General features: G+C 45.4%; 1 protein-coding gene across 2 annotated transcripts in view; it reads left to right on the forward strand.

Annotated features, from left to right (window-relative positions):
- Positions 1-19,641, forward strand: part of rnf31 (ring finger protein 31) — a 113,594-nt gene that overhangs the window by 34,372 nt on the left and 59,581 nt on the right. For both annotated transcript variants that reach the window (XM_072363574.1, XM_072363575.1), the window contains exons 6-7: positions 8,472-8,655; positions 16,526-16,694. In XM_072363574.1, coding sequence (XP_072219675.1) covers positions 8,472-8,655; positions 16,526-16,694 — 353 coding nt within the window. The remainder of the gene's footprint in view (positions 1-8,471; positions 8,656-16,525; positions 16,695-19,641) is intronic.

A 19,641-nucleotide genomic window follows, 5' to 3' on the forward strand; every position in this document is an offset into this window, starting at 1 on the left:
TTGCTATTTTCATCGAACCTTTAGCAGCTGCTATCAGACAAGAAAGAAATATTAAAGGCATCCAACCCCAAAATATTGAGCATAAAATAAGTCTTTATGCTGATGATGTTTTACTTTTCCTTCAGAACTCTCAAACGTCTCTCACTCACACGATCACACTCATAAATAAATTCTCAGCACTTTCTGACTACTCTATCAATTGGTCTAAGACCACAGTTCTGCCCATTAACTGCAGAGTCCAGAATATACCTGCAATCACTTTACAGTCAGGAAATATCAGATATTTAGGCATAAACATTTCCTCCAGGCTCTCAGAGCTAACAAAGCTAAATTATGTGCAATTATTAAAGACAGTAGAGGACGATCTCTCTCGTTGGAAGTCCTTACCTATATCACTTATGGGGAGAGTTACAACCATTAAAATGATGATACTACCAAAAGTTAATTATTTGTTCTCAATGATCCCCATAAAACCATCTGCTACTTGGTTTAAGTCACTAGATTCTTGCATCTCCAAATTTCTGTGGAAAAACAAACCACCACGTATTAGTTTAAAAACCCTACAGAAGACCAAGGACTGTGGTGGATTAGATTTACCTAATTTTCAGCACTATTCCTTAGCCAATAGGTTACAGTATATATCAAAATGGTTTAAACCTAGCCCAATAGATGAACCATGGATAAATGTAGAACAAGCATTGTGTGATAATCTGGAAATCTCTGACCTGCCACTTATTAGTCAAAACGTAAAACATCACAAATGTTTCAAAAGCATTAACATCAGCACCTCTCTGACAGCCTGGTGGGAATTTCTTAAAATAACAAAGTCTTCAATTGTCCCATGTAAGCTTACACCCATCTGGAACAATCCTGACATACTACAAAACAAAAAAATGCTAAATTTTACTCTGTGGAAGATCAAAGGAATCAAACATCTGGAACATATAATCCAAAATGGAAATTTTATTTCATTTGATGAGCTCATATCACAACATGAGATAGGCAGCAATAAATTCCTAGAATATCAACAACTTAAGTCTATAATAACAAAGAAATATATCCTCCACCAACCAGACTTACAACTCCCGATTAGGGTAGCAGAATTTCTAAGCATCTGCACCCCAAAACTACTATCAAAAATATATAAATTATTGTCTAAAATAGATGACACAATGTCTCTTCCATCCTCAAAATGGGAGGCAGATTTATCCATCAGTTCTAGTCATAGCTTCTGGCCACAAATATGTTTGAACACCTTCAGAATGACTCAGAATTCTAATTTACAGCTCATACAATACAAAATCCTTCATAGAACACACTATACAGGACAAAGGATGTTCAGGATGGGTCTGACACACTCAAACATCTGCATCTGATGATTATGCACACGCTTTGTGGTTCTGTGCGCCTGTCCAGAAGTTCTGGCTTGAAGTCTGTGCGGACGTATCAACATGGCTAAAGTGTAGCATCCCTGCATGCCCCACACTGTGCATACTGGGTGACTTAGACAACATCAACATGGAAATTAACTCAGCACACATGGTTCTCACAGTGTTATGTATCGCAAAGAAAACTATTCTCATGAACTGGAAAGCGAAGAACAATCTGTGTATTAACCAGTTTAGAAATTTTCTTTTAGATTATATTAGCATGGAAACAATGTCTGCCTCCTCAAAACATCAATTGGCTGAATTTAATTCTCTCTGGTTCCCGCTGATTAGCTTTATCACATAGTGGTGGTGGTGGGTTGCTGTCCCGTCGCTCTGGGCGGTTGGGTGTGTGCTGGGGGGGGCTGTGTGGCTTCGGGCGTCTGGTGGTCTCTCGGGTCGTGGGGACCGGGTTGGTCATTGCTGGGGGGGACTGTGTGTCGGGCTTGGAGGGCAGTTTTGGGGGCTTGCGGGTGGGACTGTCTTGCGGTGTGGGGCGGGGTCCCTTAGAGGCCTTGGGGTGGTGGCTGCTGGCTCTATGCCGGGTGGCTGGGCCGCTCCGGCGTGGGTGGTGGTGCTGGGCCTGGGCCCTGGTGGCTGGGCGCTGCCTTGCGCCCGGGGGGGGGGGCCCTGCCTGTGCCTGGGGGGGCTGGGTTGTCCTGGACGCGCCACAGTATGGGTGGGTTGGTGCAGGTCCTGGTGCCGGGCTTGTTGCTCTGGGACCTCCAAGGTGTCCGCAGATGGTTGTTTTTTTTTCAGGGTGTTGGGGCGTGCGGTGGGGGGGGGGGGCGGTGCTTTTCCCCTGTTGGGGGGGTGGGTGATGGTCTGGGTGATGGTGGGTCTCAGGCCCGGGCTGCTGCGACTGGTGTGACCGGGTGGTTTGTTTGTTTGTTTTTTGTTGTTGTTTGTTTGTTGTTTGTAGAGGTCCTCCGGGGTGGGGTGGGGTGGGGCGGGATGGGTACCTTCTGGGGGTACAGTAGCTCCCGCAATATGGTCGCTGCAGGCCCCGAGCCTGGTGGACATCAGCCCCTCCTGCCCTGTGTTGGCTCCCAGGTAGCGGGGATGCCTATTGCAGCCAGTCCCTGGCTGCCTTCTCCGGGGGAGAGTAGCTCCCCCCGGTGTATATCCCCATACCCCTCTCCCTTCTGGCTCCTGTACACAGCACACACTCACACATGAAGGGTTTTGGGGGCGTGTGTGTTCGGTGGGGTGTAGTGGATGGGGCCACGTAGGTGGTCCCCTTTGGTTGCACTCTGCAGTTCCCCGCCCCTGTTTTAATTACACCTTAGACATTACTACTTATCAAACACACACTCACACACACACATTAGGTCTTGGGGGGTGGTTACACTGAGTGGCATCTGGTGGGCGGGGCTCTTTGGGTATGTAGGCTGCCCAGAGGGCCGCGCTCCCAGTCCTACAAGTTTGGCTGCCCCTCAATTTTAATCGCTCACTATTAAAAAATATTGAAGAGCCAGAAGGGTGAGGGGAGGGATCTTCTTCCCACACCCCTGCTTCCTGGTTGCTGCTCGGGGCGGGAGGGGCCAAGAGGATTAATTAATTGTTCTGCTGGTTCGGGGTCTGTGGTGGCTGGGGGGCTGCTGGCCCCCTGGTGTGCCCGCTGCACTACACCCCAGCAGAGTTGAGGGAGGGAGGACGTGTGGATGTATGGGACGTGAAAGTGTGTGTGGTAATGATTGGGCCTGGATCTGGGACTTGCTGTCGCCTGGCCTGGCCTGCCTGTGCTTCTCCCGATGGGGGGGGCGGCATTGCCTCTCCCCGCTGCTCGCGACTTCACCCACCTGTGGGCACGTCTTGGCTCCCAGGGCACTTGGCCAGGGGCGCTGGGGCAGGCGCTGACCCACTGCGTGGCTGTCTGGGGCACTTGGCCCTCCTGGGTATTGGGTGGGGCCTCTGCCGGGGGGTTTGGGGGCGCTCGGGCTCCCGGGGCCCGGGTCCAGTGCACGGCCCATGTCTGGGCGGCTGGGACCTGGCGGGGTCGGTGGGCTGTTGCCCCTGGCTCTCTGAGGGCCTCTGCCCTATGCTTATGGGGGCTCTGTCCGGGGGCTTCCTCTGCAGTCTTCTGGGTGGATGCGTGGTTGTCCCTGCGGTGGGCTTCCTGGGTTCTGTGCTCCGTGGGGGCTGCTGGTGGCCTGGGTCTTGTGGCCCTCTCTGCCTGCTTCTGATTGCTGGGGGGGGGGGGGGGGGGGGGGCTGTGGATTGTGGCCCTGTACACTTATACACTCATAACTAAGCACGGTTATCATGTAGGTCCTGTGCCATGGGTGTTGCATGTTCTCACACACACACACACACACATTTATTAGCCCAGTAGCATGGTCGCTAAGCAGTTGATGTATTATCATGTCGTCTCAGGTCATCTATATCCACAGCTGTGTTGTATGCGATTGCCGCTTCTTGTGCTTGTTTTTGTTTGTTTGTGTGTTTGTTTTTTCTCTGCTTGTCTGCTTTCAGGTGCTCCTGGTGGCGCTAAGGCTGGATTCCCCTCAGAGGCCATGGATTGTTGTCTGTTTTGTTTTTTACAGGTGTAGCAGCTGGTTGTCTGGTTTTTGTTTCTATTTCTGTTCTGTTTCCTCTTCTTTCCTCTTCTTCTTTCCTTGTCCCCCGGTCCGGTTCAGTTCTATTACATGTTATATATTGTAAACAAAAATAAATAAATGGGCATCAAGGGGAGCTTTACATTTATAAAACTTCCCTTGGCAAAGCAAATCTGTTTGGCATCAAAGGTATTCAGACTACAATTCTGCTGCCATAATGCTGAACAGGACAAGGGGGAGAAAAAAAAAAAAAAAAGATGAGAGATCAAAGAGATGCTTCACTACCCCATAAACAAATGTGGTCTCCTATCTTTTGTGCCGACAATCATATGGATTTTAAAACTAACACCACCCTTTTATCTCTGACTTTTAACTGTATATGAAATTACTTACATTACATTACTTACAAATTACTTACATTACTTACATTACATATTTACACTTCATGAACTAGTATTTATTAGCAACACAAACATTTTAATATCTGTATATGAATGAATGGAAATAATACCCACAGGGCTACAAATATATATACATATTTGTATATATTGATAGAAGAATACATACAGAAATGTACATCTATGTTTGTGTAACCCAGCCCATGTGAGATTGCGCCTCTCTACACCCAAGGACTCTGTGTTGTGTGAAAGGTTGTTGTTTGGGTGTAAAGTGAGGCATGAGTCACACACACAGTGGTTAGGATCGTGACTCAGACTGCGCCGTTTATTCAGAATTGGTCCAGGCAACTCCACCTTACAAACCATAAACGAACACAAGATAACTCGTATACAATTAAAATAAAGTGAAGCGCTGCACCTACTATGCAAGGTTTCAGACTCAAGACTGGCAGTTGGAAGATGCTGCTGTAAAATATATTTTTGAAAGGAGCTGGAGATAGATGAAGGCAGAAAACTACAGAAAAGAGAAGAAAAATGCAAAATGGACTGGCAGTTGGAAGATACTGCTGTAAAAGATATTTTTGAAAGGAGCTGGAGCTGGATAAAGGTAATAAACTACAGAAAAGAGAATAAAAATGCCAAAAGAATTAGCAGTTGGAAGGTACTGCTGTGAAAGGTGTTTTTGAAAGGAGCTAGACCTTGGCTGAAGGCAGAAAACTACAGAAAAGAGAATAAAAATGTAAAACAAAAGGGGAAAAAAATCAGAAAGATGAGAAAATTTAGCAGAAAATTATTTTCCACAGTAAATGAGTTTCTGCTAAATTTTCACATGTTTCTGCAGTGTTTCTCTTCTTTCTGTTTTTTTCCCTTTTGTCTTGCATTTTTCTTCTCTTTTCTGTAGTTTTCTGCCTTCATCCAGCTCCTTTCAAAAATACATTTCAGGTGCTTTGAAGCATCAGCTAATCATTTTCTGCTAAATTTTCACTACTTTCAGCTTTTTTAGCATGGTCAGCTATCCCCATTCAGTTTTTCAGAATTCTCACTGCTGTTTTGCAGGAACATCTTTTTCTGAGAATGCTGATTAAGCATTCTCACTATTGTTTTCCTGTTTCTCTTTATCTCTATTATTCCAACATCTTAGTTCTTCCGTATGTTTTTCTGTCGTTTAACTACTCCTGCATGCTTTCACCGATTTAAACAATTTTGGTCTCAAAACGTTCAGCTCTTTTTGGAGATTTTGGTGTTTATAACTTTTAGATATATAAACTTTTAAATATTTAAAATATTTAACTTTTATTCAAATTTTCAACGTCATTCAAATGAATTGGAAATGCTTCCAACTCTTCCTCCATCAACTACTCCTGCATGCTTTCAGCTAGAGACACAATTCAAACTTTAAACGGGTCACAAGATATTCAACTATTACCAATTGGTTCAGCTTCTTCAAATATTAAGCCAATTTTGAAATATGAGTTTCAAAAACATGAACATTTTTGCTCCTTCTTGATTTTTATGAATGAGGAGCCAGCAGAGTGACAGACTGATTATTTCCAGATTTTTCTGATATTCCAACAAATTCCTCTAACGTTCATACAGTTTAACTTAGAGAAATAAATTACACCTTAACATGTAGGAAAAGTTGTCCACATTCAGCCAATATAACTGCTATAGCGCTCACATTTACAGAATTTTAGCTATGAGCCTTGAATCGAGAGAAAACTTTCTAATTCTCTCACTAACTCCAATGGAACGTTTGGTATAACACCAGAGACAGGTTCAACTCTGCAAAATCTTTCACCCTATTGAAATAAAAATGACATCACTGCATTCCTCTAACCCTTCTGGTTCTTACGGTCTTAAAATCATTTTCCTCACTCTTACAGTTTTCTCACATGAGGTCATAGCAGCCATTCAGCCATTTCTGCTGGTTCGACTGGGAGGGAGCTCGTTAAGCCGCAGCTGTTAACAAACATTCCTATCACTGTGATGACATCACTCTTCCACTCTGCTACATATTACGCTGCAGCCATTTTAACTATTGACAGGCAGGCCACAGTTTGTCCGTGTAGGCAGTGTCTTGTCTGATGTGGTGGTCACTCGACTGGGTATCTAATACTGAGGCTGTGTGCAAGAAGGGGATGACCTGACTCTATTTCCTGAGGAAGATGAGATCCTTCAACGTGTGCAGCAAGATGTTGGAGATATTCTATCAGAGTGTTGTTGCCGGTGCCATTTTCTTTGCTGCTGTGTGTTGGGGCAGCAGCATCAGAGCCAGCGACACTAACAGACTGGACAAAATCATTAAGAAACCTGGCTCTGCACTTGGTCTCAGGCTGGAGTCTTTTGAGACCATGGTGAAGAGGAGGACACTGAATAAGCTGTTGTCCATTATGAATAATAATCAGCACCATCTCCATCACACCGTGCTCAGACAGTGGAGCACCTTCTCACATAGGCTGCTTTAGCTCCACTGTTGAAGGGACAGACAGAGGAAATCATTCATGCCACATACCTCACAATGTTTAATAACAGCTGAATGCACTGGTCATTGTTCTCTATATGCACTTTAGATATATTTTCTGTTAAACATACTGCTCATTTATACATATGTTCAATAACTGCTAATGGTACACTTTAATACTGCACAAGTGCACATTTTGTTGTATATAGATGATATTTTTACTTGAATCTAATTTGTAATTATAATCTTAAAGGTTGAATTGTACATTTTGTAGGTGCTTTGTGCTTTCATGTCTATTTCAATCGGGCATAAATGCTGCAACTGTAAAGCAATTTCCATGTGTGGGATGAATAAAGTACTTCTATTCTATTCTATTCTATTCTAGACAAACACATCCTAGTCAGTGCAGTCCACACATGCCTGTAGGTCCTCTGTGACTTCACTGTTCCACGGCTTCAATGCCCTCACTACAGGTTTACACAGTTTTAGTTTCTGCCTGTATATAGGAATCAGGTGAATCATGACGTGGTCAGAATGACCCAGTGCAGCCTAGGGTACAGCATGATAAGCCCTGTTGATTGTTGTAGAACAGTGATCCAAACCGCTCCCCTCCCCGGTCGGATATTTAATAATAATGTCTATGTTTGGGAAGTTTGTGGCTGAGGTTACCTTTTTTTCAAGCCACTCAGGACAATGGCTATCAAGTCCAGGTTTATCTTCTCAGCCTACAGTATCTGGTCGGTGAGTGTGTACATAAGTATATAAGTATAGTCCTTTGCATAGTCATTTGTGTAAAATGACTATGCAAAAAAGGTAAAGTTGCTGGTTTGTCCATCCATGTTCATTGAGATTTATAAAGAGAAGTGTGCAGGGTTGTGGGTGCACACAGTTTTATATGTCCGGATATTTCTTGATATACATACATGTAGGAGTGATGAATAAACCATCTTTCAGTATGAAAGCTGCACATTCTTCAGATGCAAGGTCCAAGATCAGGATATCTTCCATGTGCCACCCAAAGGAGATAATGTTCCCCAGAAGAACGGGAAGAGGTGACCAAGGATAAATAGAGCGGGGGATTTCTGCTCAAACTCTTGCCCTTGCAAACCCATGCTGAATAAATTACTATTTGATGGAATGGTAGCAATTATTTTTCACATCCTGGTCTGTTTCTTCATTTTGGTACTACAGTTGTCTAAATGTTCTGATAGCTTTCAATTATTAAATCAAATGTAAGACCAGGCTTACTTTAAATCCCTGTACTACTCCTGTTGTTTTTGTCACACTGCCATGAGGCAAGCGTTGTCTGATTATGTTGTGGTGAAATTCTCTGGAGAAGTTTTACAGTTTTACACAAGCAGGCATGGAACATTGCGCTACTTGCAACAAGCCATACGTGATTTATTTTTTTTCTTCAGTTGCCTGACACTTTACTGGGGTCACCAGTTATAACAAGCTGTCTACAACAATAGATGTACAGTATGTTTAATTTTTTCGATGACAAAGTCATCTTTTCTATTTAACTGTTTTGATATTCTGTTATCCAGAGTGGACCATCTTTTATTTTCAAGTTTATAATAACATGTAGTGCCACTAATTCTTTTTAGCCACTCTTGTCTCTTTTTAGGATGTGGGTCTCAACACTGATGCTGGGGTCTACCATTCTTCCTTCACTTCATGTCATCTTGACACTCAGACCAAGTCGCTAGTGTTTCCTCTCCATCATTGCTCCTCCAGGGAGAGCAGCCATGACCACTCCCTCTCCACCAAGTCCATTGAGATCTTTCACACCCACTCAAAAATGCATCCAGGTGAGGAAAGAAACCAAAACCATAGATTTACTGCACAAAATTCTATTTAAACTCTCACAAACAGTCACACTTTCTTTGATGGGTATGAAAAAGTGAAGTTGTAGTATTTATTACTTTAACCAAGTATCCTGTGTCATAAATTAATATCTGGTATTTGTAGCAAACAAACCACTTGAATATTGGGTGAAAAATCTGTCAGTTAGGATGAATTTAGCTTTGGATAGAACCTCTGTCTCCATGGACAACTGAGCTGCCGTGTCCAACATGGTGTAGTAGAGTTAACAAAAGGCCTTTTATTGTACTGAGTCCATTAAAGTAACATGTCTGATACATGCTTTGATTTACCTTTGACTTTGTAGTGTTCAGGTGTCTCTTATGAATGGGATGATCCTTCGTTTTAGAGGTGCCGCTGTATCTAATGCTGCATTTGCTGATCAAAGGAAACTTAATGAAGAAAAGTTATAAAATTCAATACTTTCAGTGTCAAGGAATGAATGCAAATACTTTTATGGTATCCCTGTGTGTAGAAAAGGCCCCAAAGTCGCCAGTTCATTAGAGTGTTGATCTTGTGAGTGAGCCAGGTTGGTTATACCGTGAGTGACATCACACAGTGAAAAAGTTGAGTTGCAGATGTGTAGGACCCAAACCTTTCTGAATAATGTGTGCGTGAATGACAAGAAACCACACACACACACACACACACACAACTACCCACATACCCATGTATAGTTGAAACCTGTAACCCAGTAAAGTGAAGAGGAAATATATCAACCTCTCTCTTCTTCATACTCTGAATGGCCTTAAGATGCGCTCTGGCTGGCACCCCCGTGTGAACTTAGTGATTCAACCCTAAGCCAGCACCCATCCCAGTCAGAACACCGTTTCTCCCCTACATTTATGGTCCTTCGAGCCGGATCACTGGGTTTACATGGATCAACAGTCAGAGTATGAGGCTTGTGGTGCACGCCCCAGACGACATATTCAGCCCCCTGCCCGCTATGCAGATTATGATGTTGATCAGCTGGGCTACATCAGTCAGAGATATAGAGCGGACGTAGAGACTCTTCACCAGGAGGGCAGGGCCAGGTTGACCCCCTTCACCCCTACTTACGACTCCTTCACACCGAGCCGCTTGCAGAGGCGGGATGCTACTCCTCAAGACATGAGCTTGTTTTACGGCGCTGAAGGCCTACAGCACAACCAGGAGAACCAGCTAGCCCCCCCTGCTGTCACCGGAGAATAGTCTTAGGGAACAGTTACATGAACGCTCTATTCTTCTGCATCCAGTACTACAGCCCAGATACCCACCTGAGGATATCAGAACAGATTTAGAGGACATCTGTCAGGAGAGACATCTCCTTCAACAGGCCCAGCGACGCATGTCATCAGACTTAGTTGAACTCAGAGCACTACGAGCAGACATGAGACAGTTAGCGGATGCCGTTCAGAACCTGCAATATCCATCCTCTCCCCATACAAGCAAGCCATGTCCACTGGCTGAACCTGCTGGTGCGGAAGAGGACAACTGGCTTGCACCACCACCACCATGGCCAGATCCAGTGATGACAGGAACGCTACCTGCTGACCCACCCCTACTACCACCGCCACATCACAGTAGTCGGAGAACAGAAGAGCTGCCATATGTTAAGGTGGAGGCTGTCACTATTCCTATTATTCAGCCATGTGGGAGTCTGCCACAAGCTCAGTCGTCAGCATATGATGCTGTTACCTATCCACACCCCTGGTTCAGGTGGGGTCAGCCTCCTAGTGGTTCAAGGATGCAACCACAACCATTGTCTCCCATGTTCCTCCCATGTTCCAGAGACCAGCTAGTACGGGCCACGCCCCACCATCCACAACTTCTCTAGGTGTGATCCGAGTGAGTTTGCTCGTCTTAAGCTGTCATTGGAGAACCTTTTACCACCGGATGCTTCCAAACTGTTTAAGTATCAAGTGTTGGTTGATCACCTGCAACTAGAAGAAGCCCGGTTAATAGCAGATGCTTAACTCAACTCTCCAATGCCCTTCTCAGACACAGTGATACAGAGAAACTAGTCCATGCATTTGTTACTTCAAGACTGGACTACTGTAATTCTTTATTATTGGGCTGTCCCACATATTCTCCCTGTTAAATTCAGAATAGAATTTAAGATTCTACTCCTTACATATAAAGCTCTTAATGACTCCATCATCTTAAAGATCTCATTGTAAGGTATTTTCCTAACAGAGCACTTCGCTCCCAAACTGCAGGTTTACTTGTTGTTCCCAGAGTCTCTAAAAGTAGAATGGGAGGCAGAGCGTTCAGTTATCAGGCCCCTCTCTTGTGGAACAAGCTGCCAGTAAATGTCCGGGAAGCAGACACCCTTTCCACTTTTAAGATTAGGCTTAAAACTTTCCTTTTTGATGAAGCTTATAGTTAGGGATGGCTCACGTGATCCTGAAACTTCCCATAGTTAAGCTGCTATAGGCTTAGACTGCTGGGGGACCTCATCTGTCACACCTTTCCTCACTTTGCTCTCTTTTGGAGATGTTTCCACATCTAAGAAGTTCGCACTCCAGGTACAGTCGCTGGTGGGAGTGTTGAGGACATTAGGCTCTGAAGGAGAAGCAGAGTTTCAGGGTGGTTCACACGTGGCCCGCCTTCTGAGCAAGCTACCACCTGAATCGAGAGCAGAGTTTTGCCGCTGTATGTTCCATCGGGGCACACAAACTCACACCTTGCCTGATCTGTCACAGTGGTTGAAGTATGAGTCCTGGACTCCTGGACTCTGCCAGGACTCTGAAGGACAATTGGCAGTGAGAGGGGCGAGGGAGACGCCCACCCCCAGACCCGATGGTCGACAAGGTAATCGCCCCACTACCCTTCTCCATGGTGGGAAAGACGCTGATAAGAGGTCAGGGATTCAAGCCCCAGGCAACACCTCTAAGGGGAACAAGAGTAAGCCTTACTGTCCATTCTGCAATAACGAGGAGCACTACCTCAGTCAGTGTGCAGCTGTAGCCAGGCTTACCAAGGATCAGTTAACTGAGTGGATAAAGAGCAACAAGAGTTTTTGGCGTTATGTGCGGTCACATCAAGCTGCACAATGCAATTTGAAGAAACCATGTAGCCTCTGCCAAGGTAAACACCTCCAGGTGCTACATGAAGTCAACATGAGGCCACCGAGAGCACCAACAACGACTCCAGAAGGTGGGATGAGAGTCACAACAGAGATGGTCTGTCTAGACCGACCCACGGAAAATAGCCGTGTCCTTCTGAAGGTTGTCAAGGTCCGTATTTACTATGGCGATTGGACACTCAACACCTACAACACTTACCACTACGCACGATTCGACAGAGGATACATACTCTCCGTGGGGCATCAGTGTCATTCTCCATTTGGTCTCCTACGAAGCCAAAGACCAGACACAGGATTACAGGTACATTCACCACAGCACTCATTTGACTGGCTAACCATACTTACCCCATGAAACAGCTCAGGAAGAATTACGAGCACCTCATTGGTCTTCCTATCCAGACGCTCATAAATGTAAAGCCCTTGCCTCTCATTGGAAGTGATCATCCCCACCTTATCACTCCCATCAAACCTGTCAGGTTAGGACCTCCAGGAGTACCTGCTGCCATCCGCACAAGGCTAAGCTGGACACTGAAGGGACCAGCTAGTGTAGTCCGTCACCTTGCTCAACCACAGCAGTGCCTATTGACAACAGTAGCAACCCAGGTGAGCGAGCTGATGAAGCACGCTGAGAGACTGGCAAATCGATACAATCCCATTCAGGAGTGAGAAACTAGTCACCCGTTCAAAGCAAGATTATGAGGCAATCAACCCGGAGACCAAGACCACCAGAGTAGGGGTTGACGTCGTACTTCGTTACGCCACCCCACTGCTCCGCCAGAGGGACATGCCACCTCTGCAAGCAACCAAAGAAGCGGTCATGCCCAATTTACGTAGTGTGGAGCGGCAACTGGCTACAAAGCCTACAAAGTGGAGATGGAGAAACTGATCAAGGCAGGCTCTGTCATCAAGTGTGGCCCTGAAGTACCTCCTCGGGAAGGCTGTGAGGCCTGGCAAGAACCGACTCCTCTTCAATTGTTCCTATCAGTACCGAGGACAGAGCCTTAATGACTACCTGCTGCCTGGGCCAACGTTGGGAGCATCCCTTTCGGGAGTCCTGCTACGTTTCAGAGAACATGCAGTAGCCATCAGCGGAGACATCAAAGGCATGTTCCACCAGGTTCGCCTCCTCCCAGACCGTGCCATTCTCAGATTCCTGCAGGTGAACCTCCGACAGTCTACGAGTGGCAGGTGCTACCGTTTGGAACAATGTGTAGCCCCTGCTGTGCCACGTTTGCCTTACAGCATCATGCCAACGACAACAGCCAGCCAGATGAAGATGAGGCAGCCAAGAGGTCGGTGGAGAGGTGTTTCTACGTAGACAATTGCCTCCAGAGTGTCCCAACCATCACTGAGGAAAGGCACCTTGTTGACAAGTTGCGAACCCTCTTAGCATCTGCTGGGTTCGAACTACGTCAATGGACTAGCAATGAACCAGAGGTCATAAGTCACCTTCCGGAAGAGAGCTGATCAGCTAGTGTGAAGCTATGGCTAGCACAGCACAAGATAGAGTCCACTCTAGGGTTAAGATGGCTTTTCCACACTGATGTCCTTGGCTACAAGCATCGTCCAGTGGATTATGGTGTTCCCACGAAGCGCAACATTTACAAGGTTCTGGCAAGTCAGTATGACCCTTTAGGGTTCATTTTCCCCTATCCAACGCGGGCTAAGATATTGGTCCGGCACCTTTGGGACAAGCATCGCAGCTGGGACAACCCACTTCTTCCCCAGGAGCTCTTGCAGCAGTGGAAAGCGTGGGAGGAAGAGCTACAAGTCCTACCCCAAGTTGTGCTGCCCAGATCCTATTTACCTAAAGAGGTGAACCTCTGTGGTCTCCAGAGGGAGATACACATATTCTGTGATGCGTCTGAAGAAGCCTATGGATCAGTGGCTTACCTCAGGTCCACTGATAAACATGGTGGAGTGCACCTCTCCTTCTTGATGGCTCACTCCAGAGTTGCCCCAGGCGGTCCCACTCCATGCCCAGATTAGAACTTTGTGCTGCCCTTACTGGGGCACAACTCACACAGGTTTTGAAAAGATCAACATCGACCAGCTGGTTCTATGGTCCGACTCGACAATGGTGCTAACCTGGCTGAAGTCTGAATCCTGCCGATTCAAAGTCGTTGTCGGGACTCGTGTGGCAGAGATTCAGGAGCTCAACGATGGGCATGTCTGGAAATATGTTGATTCAGCGAACAACCCAGCTGAAGACGTGTCCTGTGGGAAAAAGCTGAGGGAGCTGCTGGAGCCAAACAGATGGAGTCAGGGGCCCTCTTTTCTCCTGCAAAGTCCAAACAAATGGCCAGAGTACCCTTCGGTTGATGAAGCACAAGATGCATCAGAACTGCGTAAATCAGTCTTCTGTGGGGTCACTGCCGTTCTCCCAAGTCAGGCTGCTACAGATCTGAACCAGCACAGTTCCTGGAAGGAGCTGCTGAAAGTGACAGCGCGAGAGTTGCATGGGTCGGCCAACTCAGATGGACATCTTAGAGCAGAAGATTATCGCCAAGCTGATCAGTTGATCCGTCAGAGAGTTCAAAGGGATAGCTTCCCACAGGAGTACAGCCTACAGTAAGCAGGGAAACCAGTCCTTAGGAGCAGCCGACTTCTCACTCTGTCACCTGAGTTGAATGAGAGGGGAGAGCTTATTCGTGTAGGGGGACGACTCCGTCGATCTGAAGACCTGGAGCCAACCACTCTTCATCCAGTCATCCTAGACCCATACCATCCAGCGACTAAGCTCCTGATTCAAGAGTTTGACAGTCAACTTCACCACCTAAGCCCAGAGCGGGTGTTTGCTGAACTTCGTCATTCTTTCTGGGCCCTGTGAGGGCGTGAGGCTGTTCGGCGACACCAATACAGTTGCGTTGACTGCCGGCGATGGAGAGCCAAACCAGTTATACCAAAGATGGCAGACTTTCCAGCGGCCTGTTTGCGCCTATATAATCCTGCCTTCTACTCCATGGGGATGGAGTGCTTCGGACCCCTTGATGTTAAAGTAGGCCGGCGATGAGAGAAGGGATGGGGAATCATCTTCAAATGCCTTACCACTAGGGCAGTGCACCTGGACCTCCAGAAGTCCTCTTCGTCGGCTCATCGCCCGCAGAGGAAAACCTGCAGAGCGGTTCTCTCCGATCAGGGAACGAACTTCAAGGGAAGAGAGAGAGAACTCCGGGATGCCTTCGCTCAGCTCTCTCCTGTATTACGGGAGATCCTTGCACCACAGAATCGCCTTCCACTTTAATCCCCCAGCAGCCCCGCACTTCGGAGTGGTTTGGGAGAGGGAAGTTCGTTCGGTGAAGAGTGCACTTTACGTCATGGTGGGAGCTTAACCTGTCACACAGGAAGTAATGTACACCGTGCTCATCCAGGTGGAAGGAATTCTAAACAGCAAGCCCTTGGGTTATGTGTCCTCAGATGCAAGTGACCCAGATCCAGTGACTCTGAATGTTCTCCTGATGGGGTGGCCTGATGGGTCACTCCCTCAGGTCGTCTATCTGGAGGATGAGCTCATCAGTCGTCGCTGACGGAAGCATTCCCAGGTTCTGGCTGACCACTTCTGGGCACGTTTCATCTGGCTCTATGTGCCAAGTCTCCAAGCTTGTCAGAAGTGACAGGCTTCACCAGTCGACATTGTCCAAGACTGAGTGGTGATGATCGCTGATCCTCAACTCACCAGAGCTTCATGGCCTATTGGGAGGGTGGTCAAGACTCTGATGGACACACATCCGATCCGCAGATGTGAAGATGAGGGGAAGAGTTTACACCCAACCAGTTGCCAGGCTGGTTGTTCTCCCTGCTCTTCCATCTGGAGAAGATGAGGACAGTTCCATTCCTACAACCTCTTCCAAAGCATAGACTTTGTTGCCTTTATTGATGAGTATTGCATACATTTGAGGGCGGCTGTAGAAAAGGCCCCAAAGTCGCTAGTTCATTAGAGTGTTTATCTTGCAGCGTAATCCAGGTTGGTTATACTGTGAGTGACATCACACAGTGAAAAAGTTATATGCATTGGTATAAAGTGATTTGCAGATGTGTGGGACCCAAGCCTCTCTGAATAATGTGTGTATCAATGACAAGAAACCACACACACACACAACTACCCACATACCTATGTATAGTTGAAACCTGTAACCCAGTAAAGTGAAGAGGAAATATATCAACCTCTCAGTCTCTTCTTCATCCTCATTCATACTCTTAATGGCCTTAAGACGTGTGAACTTAGTGATTCAACCCTGAGCCAGCACCCATCCCAGTCAGAACACTGTTTCTCCCCTACACTGTGTATGGCAGTATTGCTCTTTGGAAATCTTTAACATGTTTCAGACCAAAAGCAGATCAGTATTTTTTTTAGATGTAATTATGAGCCGTTATCACAAGAAATTAAAGTTTGCATCAAGATTGTTTACAACGAGAAAAAGTCCCTGAAATGTGAAATGTGAATTTATGGTCATCCCTTCTGCGAGTTTCCTGTGTCTGTACCCAGAGGATGTCCTAAGAAGGTTGTCACCAGCTAAGAGATGAATTTTTAATTTCAACATGCCAACAACTTGTTCGCATGTTGAACTCTTTGGTCCATACTATCTGCAAAAGATAGAAAGTCAATGTAAATCCAAGCATTCTTAATAATGTCCCCACTTTTTCTGACTAGGTTTGTATACTGCATGCCATGTATTGTAAAACAGTTTATTTTGCAATTATTTTGACTATTTTTGGTAGAAAACAATGTGATATTGTTTTGTCTCCTTTAGAGAACTGTAGTATTTGTGGAATATTCCGTATCTCTGCCCACTGCCTGACCTGTCTCCAGGGGCTTTGCTTAGAATGTGACAGACTCTATCACTCTTATCCTGAGAGGGCCAGCCATCATCGAACAGCTGTCACATCGTCATCATCATCCAGAAAGAGGAGCTGTGACAGGTCAGGATCATTACTTCTGTCAATATTAAACTGATGATACTTATCCCAGTTCTCTTTTGCTAATGTTTATTTTTAACTACTTGTCAGACCATATCAAGTATGAGTTCATTGCACAGTTGCTACACATGATTAGAACAGCAGGGATCTAGGACCTAGTAGGCTGCCATCAGCAAGGACTCAAGACCATCCCTCATAAATTGGTTAATGTCAAATTTACATAGTCAGTCTGCTGCAGTTGTCAGACTATAATACGTGTACAATTACATATAGTAATTAAACATTTTTCATCTAAAGCAATTTGCAAGTGAGGACTCAACATTCAATGTTCAGTTACAGTAAGAAACCTAGTAAGAAACCTGCTTTTATGTGAAACCCTCCCCCAAAACACAACCCTGGTATTTGTTTAATGCCCCTTTGTTTGAAAGGTAATGTAATGAGCCATCCTGATTTTGATTTCAAAATAACGCCAGCTGTCAAATTAACTCCACCTCCTCTACTAAGCCTAGTTCTCTGAGCCCTGCCAGACCAATTAAGCAATTTTCTTGTAGAAATGTTCTGTTTGTTGGAGAAAAGAGTAGTCGGACTCACCTTTGCAGCCTCTTATGGTGAATTTATTAACAAGAACAACACAGAAACATGTGCATGGCAGCATGCACGGAAGTTGCCAATAACCTTAGTTTGTGAGATCTTTTATAATTCCTGATATCATTCTGTGTGTGTGTGGCCTAAACCCAATCTCTGTCCGGCACCACTGTGCCTGAGATTACTGCTACATCTTCGCCATCGCCTAAAGAGAGATTCTGACCCTAAACAATGTGTGGTTCAAGCAGTGTCAAGGCCTTGCTCATCCCCACATGTTGTCAGCTGTAGTGTGGAGCATGCATCTTATATCTACCAGCAGCCTCAGGTGGCACAAGAACCCTGTGGATAGATTGTGTCAAATTCTAACATCAAGGTTTCTTCAGGTTTCTATGTTCGAAAGATAGTTAAAGATGAGATAGCATGTTGAAATTGTATTGGATGAAATGTTTGGCTGGGATGACCAGTAGCTCAGTCTTTGACAGGTATAGTTGAAGGTGGTGTTCCTTCGTCCATGTGGATACCAGAGAGGCAAGCTGAAATTCATGCTGAGGCCGTGGGACTGTCTGGTGTGTCAGGAAAGGGTGATTCAAACAAGAATGTGCCATGTTTGAGACCCCCATCTCAGAGACCACAGACTGTAGAATATAGAAAGACATGATTTAGAAGAGTCAGAAGCTCCAAAGAGGTCCAGCTATTTTTTAGAACAGAGGATTGTGCTGCAGCTCTAGCTGCCTCTCGGGTCTCTGTCACAGACAATAGAGTCATCTTAGTAGAGTGGCTAGTCTTCCTGCTGGGCTGATTGATCAAGGAGGTTATTGAGAGTAAGTCTGATACCTGTTTGAAAACTGCTCTTTTAATAATCTTAGCTAGGAATGGAAGTAAGAAAACTTTCTCAACTTGACCAGTGCTCAAAGTATACTTTTTGAGTCAAAGAGTTACCTGAGCTTCTTTGAATACAGCATATCCAAGGCAAATTCAAATCAATCCATAACAGAATACCCGCTTTTATCCAATTTTGGGCTACAGGGAAGCTGAGCCTATCCCAGTTACCACCAGTCAGGTGAGAAAAACTTAGTCAGAGATTTAAAAGAGCAAAAACATATCTTGGGTCTCGGACTGATTTGAAGATTGCTACTTCTCCTCCTCCTGCTGCCTGTGGTTCGAGGAATGTGAAATTCGAAATAGCTAGAGGGAGTTGATTCATTAATGCTAACATTATCCTCCTACTGCAGCCAGGTTTCTGTAAGAAAACATGCAAAGGACACAGCTGTTTGTTGGGGAACAACTTGTAGCTAGTGTGGTTATAAGTGATTATTAATAAATGTCTGAGGACAATTAATCATTTCCACAGAAAATTACCAGTGCAAATCATCAGCTATGGAGTACCACTGTGATTAGCCAGAAGCTAATAACGAGACTCTAGCACCAGTGTCAAAAGGCTTTTGGTATACACATGTCAATCTGGGTCATATTAACCTTGAGTAGCACAGACCAGAAGGCTATGAATCCGAGCACTGATCTTTGTAACTAGCAAAAAACAGAAATGTATGCTAAATAAACACAAACAATATATCCTTGATGTATACCAAAGTGAACTTTACTCCATTTACTATAATGTAGTGGTATGCCACCTTTCGTGTGGGAGACCTGGGTTCAAATCCCCTACATGACAGGTACTAACTTGAGTCCTTAGGCAAGACCCCCTTACCTTATCTGCCTACCTGTATGTCGCTTTGGATAAAAGCGTCTGCCAAATGCATAAACTTAAACAACATAAACATGCAAGGTGATACCTTTGTCTGTGTCTCAGTGGGCGGTGTCAGCTGGGTACAATCAATGAAATGTGAGAACAGACGTGTATAATAAAGCCATCTATAACACTTAACACAACTGAATGTTCCTCCTTCTATGGTCACTTTCTACTGCAACCTCTGCAACCACTTCTCGGCTCTAGCTAACTCCACCTACAAGCCCCCTTAGAGTCTCTCTGCTCTATAACGAAGGATAGCCTGTGTCTTGTATCCACCAAACACGCTCAATCCTCCCAAGCTCATCCATGACTCAACGATACCCTATGGACGATGCGCACTGACCTAGGAGCCGCTGAAAGGAGATGGCGCAGAAGTAAAACTCCTTCTGACCAAATTAACCTTCTGTCGCTACTGTGTTCCTTCTCAAGCAGCATCACTGCTACAAAAAAGGATTTTTACAATGACAAGATCCACGGTGCCACTGACTCCCAGAAAATATTCTCTACCTTTAAAAGTCTACTCATGCCTTTACCTCCTCCTCCAGCTACCAATCTCCCAGCTGACAAATTTGACTCATTCTTTACCTATAAAGTGGCAGCCAACAGCAGTGAATT

Source organism: Leuresthes tenuis, unplaced genomic scaffold, assembly GCF_036924035.1.
Source record: "Leuresthes tenuis unplaced genomic scaffold, fLeuTen1.0.hap1 SCAF_14, whole genome shotgun sequence".
Classification (NCBI taxonomy): domain Eukaryota; kingdom Metazoa; phylum Chordata; class Actinopteri; order Atheriniformes; family Atherinopsidae; genus Leuresthes; species Leuresthes tenuis.